The sequence below is a fragment of the Nematostella vectensis genome, chromosome 3 (assembly GCF_932526225.1).
Source record: "Nematostella vectensis chromosome 3, jaNemVect1.1, whole genome shotgun sequence".
NCBI classification, from domain to species: Eukaryota; Metazoa; Cnidaria; class Anthozoa; order Actiniaria; family Edwardsiidae; genus Nematostella; species Nematostella vectensis.
In genome coordinates this window covers 5,901,002-5,912,025 of record NC_064036.1, presented here as the reverse complement: position 1 = coordinate 5,912,025, position 11,024 = coordinate 5,901,002, and the positions used below count along the sequence as shown (strand labels likewise).

At 39.2% G+C, this 11,024-nt stretch overlaps 2 protein-coding genes across 2 annotated transcripts; both read right to left on the bottom strand.

The window, feature by feature from the left end:
* LOC5512720 (protein starmaker) lies at positions 1-4,545 on the bottom strand. The gene is made up of 4 exons (XM_001633033.3): positions 4,434-4,545; positions 2,272-2,361; positions 1,791-2,047; positions 1-567 (listed from the first exon to the last, which is right to left on the bottom strand). The coding sequence occupies exons 2-4, from the start codon at positions 2,336-2,338 to the stop codon at positions 166-168; spliced, it is 726 nt and encodes a 241-aa protein (XP_001633083.2). The 5' UTR covers positions 2,339-2,361; positions 4,434-4,545; the 3' UTR covers positions 1-165.
* Positions 4,546-5,845: 1,300 nt separating this feature from the next.
* LOC116618476 lies at positions 5,846-8,301 on the bottom strand. The gene is made up of 3 exons (XM_048724728.1): positions 7,426-8,301; positions 6,522-6,890; positions 5,846-6,297 (listed from the first exon to the last, which is right to left on the bottom strand). The coding sequence occupies exons 1-2, from the start codon at positions 8,014-8,016 to the stop codon at positions 6,855-6,857; spliced, it is 627 nt and encodes a 208-aa protein (XP_048580685.1). The 5' UTR covers positions 8,017-8,301; the 3' UTR covers positions 5,846-6,297; positions 6,522-6,854.
* Between the last annotated feature and the right edge of the window lie 2,723 nt (positions 8,302-11,024).

Genomic DNA, 11,024 nt, shown 5'->3' with positions numbered 1-11,024 from the left:
CATTTTTAGATATATTTTATTTGCCGTTTTCAAAAAACGGGTATTTCTGGCATTAAATTGCTGGCAATTCGTGATCAGTAGGTTGTATATTATAACATGATAAGCATGCAAGAGTGTCTCTGAGAGTTATCAGTAGCATTTGATGGTATTCGAAGCAGAATTTATTTATTCCTCATCGGCATCATCATCTTCCTTCTCGCTGCCATCATCGCTATCAGCCTCGTCACTCTCATCCTTTTCATCTTCCTCGTCTTCTTCATCATCCTCATCATCTCCGTCGTCGCTGTCTTCGCTCTCACCGCTGGCACTGGAGTCGTTCTTCTTGTCATCCTCTTTTTTCTCCTTTACCTTCTTGTCATCATCTTTCTTCTCATCCTCTTTCTTTTCGTCCACCTTCTTCTTATCATCTTTCTTCTCAGCATCTTTCGTCTTTGGCTTAGCATCGTCGCTTTCTCCGGAGGCCTCATCCTTGGCATTTCCTGCATCACCATCACCGCTCTCTTTCTCGTCATCCTCATCATCGCCATCATCGCTATCCTCCTCATCATCTTCATCATCCTCGTCCTCCTGACGAATAAGCAAAGTGTTTCAATGAACAAGCTCTAGACTCCAGTTATTCCAAGAGTAATTCTTTTGCCAATTCTATCTAATCAATGATAACGTCTGTCGCATGTACCTTTAAGGTGTCGCTTTTAATAATGATTCAACCCCGTCGCGAATCATAATTAACCCTCTACCCCCAAAGAGATATTATTTGGTGTATCAGGAATAGGATATTAAATACACGATGATACTAGGCTACTTCCAATTAAATATCCTGATATATCATCCAGATATTCCATATGGCCCTCTCATTTGGCACCAAAATATTTTTGTCTAAACAATAGAATAGCATAAATGATCTTGTTGTTTACTTTGTGCTCACAAGTGAAATAATAAATGCCTTAAACAATCGAGGCCATTATATTGTTCATGACTCAACAACCCCAATTACTTTTATGGGGTCCCATGCCCCCTGGAAAGCTGGTGTTTCTTACATTAATTGCCCCAGTCAGTTTCAAAATTGCTTAAATAATTAAATGTTTTTTTAATGGTAGGAAAAAAACATTTTTGGTAATACATTTTACAACACAGTGACTCAAACAAATTGTTCAAACACGTGCATATGAAATCTCTCAGGTATCCCAGTCAACACTGCGCGCAGGGTCTAGTTTGATAATTATATCAGAGAGTCTACGTCAACATCGTTATCATCATCTCATCTTTAGAACTCATCAAAGATATCGTTATCATCCTCGCTTCTTTCATCGTCATCAGGGTGTTGGGCTGACTGTCTGTCATCTTATCACATTATCATCATCTTTATCATCATTACCTTACCGTCACCATCACCATAATCATAATCACCATTACCGTCATCACCTCAGGATCATCATAAGAGCTCATCATCATTACCATCAAAGCAATCATCAAAATCCTTCCTCATCCTCGACAAGTGTGTCGAGCAACTGGCAGTTTGTTTTGGCAAATAAATGTCATCAAAGCTAATAGTGAAATTAAGCTCACCTCATCAACATCATCATCACTACCATCATCATAGCTCATCACCACCATCATCATCATCACTACCATCATCAGAGCTCATCACCACCATCATCAGAGCTAATCACCATCATCATCATCATCACTACCATCATCAGAGCTCATCACCATCACCATTATCATTGCCACCATCATCGCCACTCAACTATCACCACCATCATCAGAGCTTATAGGAAAAATAAGCCTACCTCATCATCACCATCATCGAAGCTATCGTCATCATCTTCGCTTTCCTCGTCCTCAACGGGTGTGTCGGGCAACTTGCTCTCACCAGAAGTCTCGAGAGCAGGTGTATCCTCGGCCTTAGGGGCGGCAGCAGGGGTCTCTTCCTTTGCCTCGGGCTCCTTGAAGTCATCGGTGTTCTCGGATTCTGGGCTAGCTGGTGCTTCAGGTGCGACGGCCTCTGTCGCGTCAGATGCTTCGGCAATGGAGTCGTGCTTGTTAGCTTTAAGGGAGATATGTTGTAAGTAGAAATAGGCACAAAGTGTGGGTTGCGGTAATGACAGGAGAGACGCTTTAAAGAAGTATTGTAGGGGCTTTAAGGTACGGGGAAGACAACGAAGAAGTGGCGTCGATGATGATGATGATGTTGGTGCTGGTTACTGTGGTGAGGATGATAGTGATGACAATGATGATATTAAGCTGATGGTAAACAAGATGATTGTTTACCTTTGGTCGCTGGTGCCGCGTTGACTGCGACGAGTAGGCAGAGCCCGAAAACAATTAGGACCTTCATGGCTGTAAGGGAGTGGTGTTAACCTGGAAAATATTAACACGATTTGATGGCTGTAAGGGAGTGGTATTAACCCGGAAAATATACACACGATTTGATGGCTGTAAGGGAGTGGTGTTAACCTGGAAAATATGCAAACGATTCGATGGCTGTAAGGGAGTGGTTTTAACCTGGAAAATATACACACGATTTGGCCCGTTGCCGTAGCAGGAGATGGGGTACAGGGGGCATGTGACCTCCAAATATTTTTAAAAATTTATAGAAATGAAAGGGGCGTGGCTGGGTCCCCAATATTTTCTTAATGTTTCTGTATCTCGCCTCCACTCCCATTATTTCGAGGCTTGCTACAGCTCTGAAACCAAAACAGAAACTCCAGAAAATTTGAATAAAGCGCTCGCAATCTTATTTCGGGACATTTACTCGTATAACTGGAATTCCGACATTAACTGAGTTAGATTTCTCTATTTGGTTCCAATTTTCAGTAATTAAGATAGTTAATGGAAAACTGAAACTTAAAACCTTGGATAACTTGAAATCACGCTAAATCGAGAATTCGTCTTGGCCAATATCACCTACTTCGCGGACTTCTCGTTCCTTCCCCAAAATAGACATTTTGATCGATTCCTATTTCGATCGTTCATTATTCTTGAGTGAGTTTCTTCTACTTTGTAAAACGACGAGAAGCTAAAACCGATTTTAAATTCATACCCGATAACTCAAACCTACTGGTAGAGTTTCTTCAAGATTTTACTATAAATACTAGTTTTTAAAAAGGAATAACTTTTACAAAATGGTTACTTCTCAGGGAAGTCTATTTTTTTAAATAAAAGTCTATTAATTAAAATTAAAATATTTTAATTGTTCTTAATTTTTTTTGTTCATACTTCAGGCAACCATGTCTAAACAAAAATTGACACTCCTTAAAATTAAAAAAGGCTGAAAAAATACAAATTTAACTGTTTCACAAGAAAATTAGAATTTTAAGTTCACAATAATATAAGCAATTGGAGAAATTACAATAACATGCGCGAACAATTTCCACGTTTACAATTACTGTCAAAACGCTGTCCAATCTAGCATAACTAATTTGGTTCAATGAACTAAATACACCTCCTTTTAACCAAAGAGTTTGTGCCACATAATATTTTGTTTATTTCGTTGTTTACATTCCTCACACCTGTCGATATGCACCACCTGAGACTTGTTTACAGTAAACAACCCGCTACACCAGTAACCATGTTGTAACGGTGTCGTCAGCGCGTTGGGGCTATTATTTTTATACCTATAACTTTTAATTTTTTTTTTACTTTTCGCCACGCCTTGACAACTTGATTAAAATTCTCACACGATATGTTTGAGCTTGCGTTATGTTTGCACATTTTTTTCATTATTCAACCTCTTTTATGTGATCGTGATTCGATCGTGATCGTCTTTAAAGCTAGTTGATAGACGATAGAGGGAAACAAAAAAAAAAGCTCGTTTTCATATGCTATCGCGACTTTGTAATTGAATCATCTTTTCTTTTCTCAATTTATTATGATATTTGTAAAAGTCGATCAGGGGTCAGGGAACAGTCTCTTCTCGACAAGAGCCACGTCATATTTTCTTTTTTCTTTTATTGTTGCTGGTAAAACAAGCTATTTTTTGCTAAACCTTCGCTGATATATGAATTGAATGAATTGAATTGCAAGGGTATTTGAGAAAGAGAGACATCTGTATAATACTACCACACAAAGATGACCTAAAAATGCTTACATGACTCATGTGCCATGGGTCACATCATAGCAAAAAGACGGAAAAAGAAAAATTTTATATTAACAGCATGTCGGAAAAAAACGGAAACAATAGTAACTGGAAAATATTAGAAAGCTTAGTGGTTGGATCAAGCTGATCGCGTAACATCTACTGGCTGTACACAACGGTACACCCAGAAGATGTCACGCGATCAAGTTAAGAAACTTTGAACTATGATCACTAGAAACAAATGTTGCTTTAGGCGTGTTCTTTGTAAGTGATTCTATTGTCTTAAAACCGCGCTGGCCTAGTTTCTTTCATTTTTTACAAGGGCTTAGAGTTGTAAGATCATAGGCTAACTTACCGGTTGACGATGTTGCGCCGAGCTCAGTTGAAAATGGGACTAAGTTCAGACACCTCGTGTCGGCCGCTTATATCCTTGTTATTGTTATCGAGGTGATGTCATATTCCGTACCTAGTAATGTTTGACTAAATAAAACGGTAACTCATTGTTTTCCATATTCATTCTCGTTGATACACGTTTCAAAACAACGTGAGGTAGTTATGATATGGCCATTGAGCAAAGGGACCGAGGAAAAAGTTTTTTTTTAATGTTTTTCCATTATTTTTGGTGATGGCAAATTCACTATGAAAATGATGATTGCATTATGCTTTTTACGTTTAATTTATAACCTGGAGATTCGATTTAGATGAATTAGATTTTTTAGCGCGATATTACGCTTTGCGGTAAACGTCCTTTGATGGATGGCCGAATGGTATAGATTTTCGTTGCCACTGACTATATTGTCAGACCTGAAAAAAAGTGTTTGATCTTTCAAGTCTTAGTTGTTTGTTGTATTGATCTTGTAACTTGGGCTTGAAATTTATATCACCATTAGTTCGTTTTAAAATTCATAACTTCTTTCCAGCGTTGACAACTGGGTGAAAATCCAATCCTTCTCGGAGAAGAAATCTTGAAATCCACCCTAAAAGTTCATTTAAGCTTTTTATCTCAAAAAAATCCCTCTCGACATCAAATGCGATATTGATAGTAACTTTTTTCTTTCTGTTGATTGTTGGAGGTTGATGTTTTACCGGAGAGAACATCTAAACTTAACCATGACTTATCTCATATATCCTCCTGGGCCAGTAAATGGCTTGTTTCAATGAATGCCATGGCGAATGACCAATTCTTTGGTCTTCTTCCTAATAAGACTTGTTTTGTTTCAAGATAAAAAGCATAAGTTCATAACATCTTAGACTTCAGTAGGGACTAAATACTTATTATCTAAAACAGTGATAAACGTCATACTTTGAAATAGGCCCCCACAAAAAAGATCTCTGTGTTTCTCAAGAGCTTTTACTGCATTCGAAATGGGAGATTATTAGTTGTCGCATTGCAAACGTTTGCAATGTTTAATTATCAATTGAAAATAACCAACACAAACTTCATCCCCACGCACCTTGGTTGCCCAAAAGCAGCAGTAGGGCCTAGGTAGAACAGTAGAACCAGGCAGGGCCGTATTCATCTTCGCGCACTAGGGCCGTATTCATCTTACCAGGGCCGTATTCATCTTACCAGGGCCGTATTCATCTTCGCGCACCAGGGCCACCCCTCTCATGCCCCCCCTCCCACCCCCCTGCTCCTGGGGTATGAGGAAGGCATGGTCCCTGCTCGCATGGTTGGGCCGGATATAGGGCAATGATGGATTTAGCTTGGTACTTGATACTTGGTACGGTCGTGAGAGAGACAAAAAAAAATAAAAAAAACAAGGAGACAGCAACGTAACGATTTAATACTAACTTGTATAAGTTTTAAATGTACACTACTAAACATTAATCGATTTACACAGAACACATATACAAAACACATATGGATGATTTGTATAAAATCTCCTTTGCCTGTTTGCTAGTGTACCAAAGAACACAGAATACAAACTATATTGCAACATATATTGTCTGCTTGCCGCATCTTCTGCGCAATTTACGAGACATATGTGCCAATTTAAGAGACATGTGTCAAGTTGGGTGCTTCAACCAAAAAGTGCAAAAAAAAAGGATTTTTTTTGCGCTAAGCCACTCTAGAAGATCGCCCTTGCTCGATCGCCTTTGCCTGTTTGCTAGGTCGATCAGCTTTGCTGGATCGCCTTTGCTGGATCGTCGTATGGTTTTACGGCTAGGCCGGAGATTTCGGCCCCAACACCGCTATTAACTAGGTGGAAATCCACCTAGTGACCATATTTTGTTAATATATTTTTCATGAAGTTTTTTTTAAAATATTGCTCAAACATTTTTTTGCACCACCATTATTTGGATTTGTTTGAGGCTTTTTTTTTTTCTTGGGTTTTTGGCTTTCCTTTCTTGTCATTTCTGTTTTTTTTTTTTGCTTGTCTCTGTTTTTTTTTTGTCTTATTCTTTTTCTGGTTTCCTTTTTTTTTAGGTGGAAATCCACCTAGTGACCATATTTTTTTAATATATTTTTCATGCAGTTTTTTTAAAAATATTGCTCAAACATTTTTTTGCACCACCATTATTTGGATTTGTTTGAGGCTTTTTTTTTCTTGGGTTTTTGGCTTTCCTTTCTTGTCATTTCTGTTTTTTTTTTTTTGCTTGTCTCTGTTTTTTTTTTGTCTTATTCTTTTTCTGGTTTCCTTTTTTTTAAGTTCTTTTTTGTTTTGTGTTTTTTTTTTCTTGTTCTTTTGTACCCAGTAAAGCCACACACGTGACATACATACTAAACACATACCTAACCTACATAGCTCTTATACAACCTTATTTATTTAACCTACTGCTTGGACTCGCACGCCCGGCGCATTCCCCTCTGTAGAAAAATAAATGATTTAAGTAAGTGAAGTAAATGATTTTTTTTAAGATTTAATCGAAAACCATAATATCTGCATACGGAAGGGAAAGGCGTTGGACGCAAGGGGTTCATTAGTCAAAGTTTTGTCACTTTTCCTTGCTCCGGTATTAAATTTGAGTTATGTCAATAAGATATAAAAAAGTGCTCTAGTCTACTACGCAGTAGTCTCCCCCCCCCCCCCCCCCTTCCCCCGCGTGGGGCGGGGAGCGTTTTTGCGTGACTCCGACCTCGCGCGGCTGCAAAGGAGACTAACTACGCAGTATCCACGGTATGCGGACGTCGATCGAACCAAAATACGTCTCTCGACCAACTGAGATAAATTATCTTCTGCTTGTACTGTGAGTTTTTAGCCTCGCGATGCAGTGAACAAAGTACACGCGTGAAACCTTCCTCATCGTGTGAGCCGGGCTTTTTTAGGGTTTTTTAATTGTTAATTTTATTTTCCTGCCAAAACAGGGAATGTAACCTAGACTAGATTACTAACACAGCTCACCATTCCTCCATTTTTCGTCACCCAAGTGACAAGCTCCCCAAATCCCTCATCAAATAATGTGCGAGCCTGAATATTCTTATTCTCGACATCAGCGAAAACCACTGCGATCCGATTGAGCACAATGTCCCATGATAGTTGTGTGGGAAGACCTTGGGCATGATTTTCGAGGATGGTACCATTTGTCTGGGATTCTACCCCTACCAGCTTCTCTCGGCGATCTTTCAGCCACTGAAAGACGAATTCAGCTTCGTCGTATGAATGTGAAGTCTCTGTAATAGAAGATGGAAAGTTCATGTACATCTGAAAGATATCCATTAGACCAAGTCCGACTTCAAATTCTCTAACAGCTTTGAGAAGATCTCTCCGTTGTTTGAATTCCAAGAATTTCTTGAGCTGTCGTAAATTACGCGGGCTGAGCTCGTCTTGTTGCTCAAGGTGGCGGAACATTTCAAGAAGGTCTTGTCTCTCTAAGACGGAAGCGGGCAAGATGGCTCTCAAGCAAAACCCAAACTGACTTTTTTCCTCTAGCGTCATATTCTCATTCACTCGCAAAAGCAAGTAAGTGAAATTTTCATCGGCTAGTCTGTCCATTCGGCCGCTCTGAGATGGTAAAAAAGGGGGCGAGAAGAGCGAAAATAACACAAGACATGAAGGTGGTGGTGGTGCTACGATCTTACGGTCTACGATCTTGGTTTATATACCCTAGTCTAGATAGCGTGACTGTGTTTAACTCATCTTATTGGTTGGCTCTTTTCTATTCTTTTTACCTTTGTAGTGCACTTGTATGCTCGATTAGCTTGCACCAATGATAGATGTCGCTTAATAAAATTATCATACCTTAGGTTATTTAAAGTAACAGGGTATTCCCCTAACTTGGTCCTCAGATTTTTGTATACAGAAAGGTCATCCGCCGTGTTATACTGAACAAGCAAAAAAATCATTCGACTCCAGGGCTAATCCGGCGTCGAAAACAACAATGAGTTGTTTTTTTTCCTTAAAGCAAAATTCTTCGGGTGTTACTGGACCCCACTCGACACGAAGCATTTTCATTGTTAGACCTCCGTCCCTTTAATTAGGCCCCATGCACGGCCGTAGCTAGACTTTGTTTGAGGGGGCAGGCCTTAGTCATCCCTCGCATTTGCTTTGGGTGGGGATGGGGAGGGAGGTGCAGGATCTACCCCTGTTCTGTGCTGTCTCTGAACAACTTTGGGAGCCTGCTCTTAGGAGCCTCAAGGAACATCAAAAGGGAGCGGTGGGGTCAATGGAGTCTTAATGCTTGGTTGGGCTTGTCAAAATGCAAAGTCTATTAATCAGGTCAAGTAGAAATGCAAGTCACACTGTGCAATAAATAAAAGAAACTTCAAAAAATATATATATATGCTGGGTTTTAGTGAATGTCCGTTATTTTGTATCTTGATACCTCGAATGTGATTTCATTGTTATAATAACCTCCGGATCCAAAAGCACTTTTGGGGCAGAAGATATGGTTTCCGGCCTTGTTGAGCGGGTTTTAGCTGAATTAAATTCAGCATACACCTATTTCAAAAAAGGTTGTCAGTGCAAATGGCGAATGGCAAATAGTAACTGGCAAATAGTAAATGGCAGTTCTAAGCCCAAACGGTGCTTCTTGGTACTAATCATTCGTACAATTAAAGGTGTTAAATAAAGTCTAGCAATGTCAGAGACATACATTGATGATCTTTAATGGATAATTGTTTGATTTATCCATATTCTTCAGCATTTAGTAGAAATTTAATGAGACTCATGGTTCCTTTCGGTCCTAGAACTGCCATTTGCCAATCGCCATTTGCCATTTCGCACTGACAACGTTTTTTGCCGCTTTTCAGTCTAGCGCTGAATAGGCAACAGACTTGTAATACAACTAAAGTTGTTTACTTATAAGGGTAAAACATCGTGAGTCAAGATTTATATCGTTTTCTGCTATCGTCGTTGTGCTGCTCATTCAAATGTTATGATTAGATCATATTAAGGCTTCAATTTCTCTAACTTCCGCTATCAAACTCACAAGCCAGCCTATTGCTTCCTCACTCATAAGCTCTACAACGTTGGCTTCGCTCTCAGTCTCAATGGCAACAGCGAACACCTTGTTTATCACACCATCCCATGATGGTAGTCTCGGAAGAGCGTTGGTGTCGCACGGCTGTCTAAGGAAGGCATCGTTTACAGAATGTTCTTTTACCAGCCAGTCTGAACTGTCATCTGAGTATGAAGCTCTAAAAATATCCATGAGACTAAAGTCCGACTTCAAATTCTCTAACGGCTTCGAGAAGATCACTCCGTTGTTTGTATTCCAAGAATTTCTTGAGCTGTCGTAAATTACGCGGGCTGAGCTCGTCTTGTTGCTCAAGGTGGCGGAACATTTCAAGGAGGTCTTTTCTCTCTAAGACGGAAGCGGGCAAGAAGGCCCTACAGCAAAACCCAAACTGAATTTTTTCTTCTAGCGTCATATTTTCACTTATCCATAAAAGCAAGTACGTATACTTTTCATCAGCTAGTCTGTCCATTTGGCCGCTGTGTAGATGGTAAGAAAGGGAAAGAGCTGAGTCACAAGACGTGAAGGTGGTGATGGTGCGTCGATCGAGATACTCCTTGGATCTTTATACTTAGACCAGATCACGTGCCGACAAGCGCGCTTCTGATTGGTCAGCACTTCTTAGGTTGAGATTATTTTTAGTAACAGGTTATCCCCCTAGCCTTGTTTTTGTTCTAAAGGAATGGAATGGATACTGATAATGATTTGAATTAAATAATTTAAGATAAACGCGAATCGGGACAGTTTTTTTTTTCTACAAAAGTGTTAGGGTTTTGCTTGGGGTTTTTAAAATGTTTTCAAGACGCCCTGAATGATAAATAAAAATGTTAGACAAGTTCCTGGAATGTTTCTCTGTGCAATTTGCCGTATTTAATTAATATCCACCAATATTAACGTTTCGTTTCGAAAGGGTGAAATATTCTTAATTTATATATGCAAACGGCGAATATGGCAAATAGGGAATGACAGTTCCAGGACCGCCAGTACTCATGGGTTTTAATAATCTGCAAACATCAAGGTTATAAATGAACTTCAGCGATTCCAGAGCCATACATCGATGTCTTATAATAGTTATCGTATGATTGATATATAATGAGACCCATATGGTATCCTTCGGTCGTAGAACTTCCATTTGCTACCGCGGTGATCCTAGTACTAATCCCTCAGATACTAATCAGATACTAAACAGGATACTAAAAACGGTCAGGGGGGGGGTACTTCATAAAAAATTAATATAATAAGAATAGCTATTTACTGAGTAAAATCAGCTAGAATCGATAGAAAAGCAATATAATTATGGTTTCTTAAATTATTTACAGAAACTTCTGTAATTTGTGTGGATCCTAGACTAATGTTTGATTAGAATATTTTGTCTGGCTTCTGGTATAGGGGCTTGCAAATTTCTATGCAATACACAAAGAACTCTAATATACATTTTTGAAACGTTTCTATACCGTTTTAGCGCTAAGTTGTTGCTAAGTTTTTAAACAACAAACGTTTGCTTTTGTACTTTTTGGCGCCGACATAATGTGTCGATGGTGAAGAC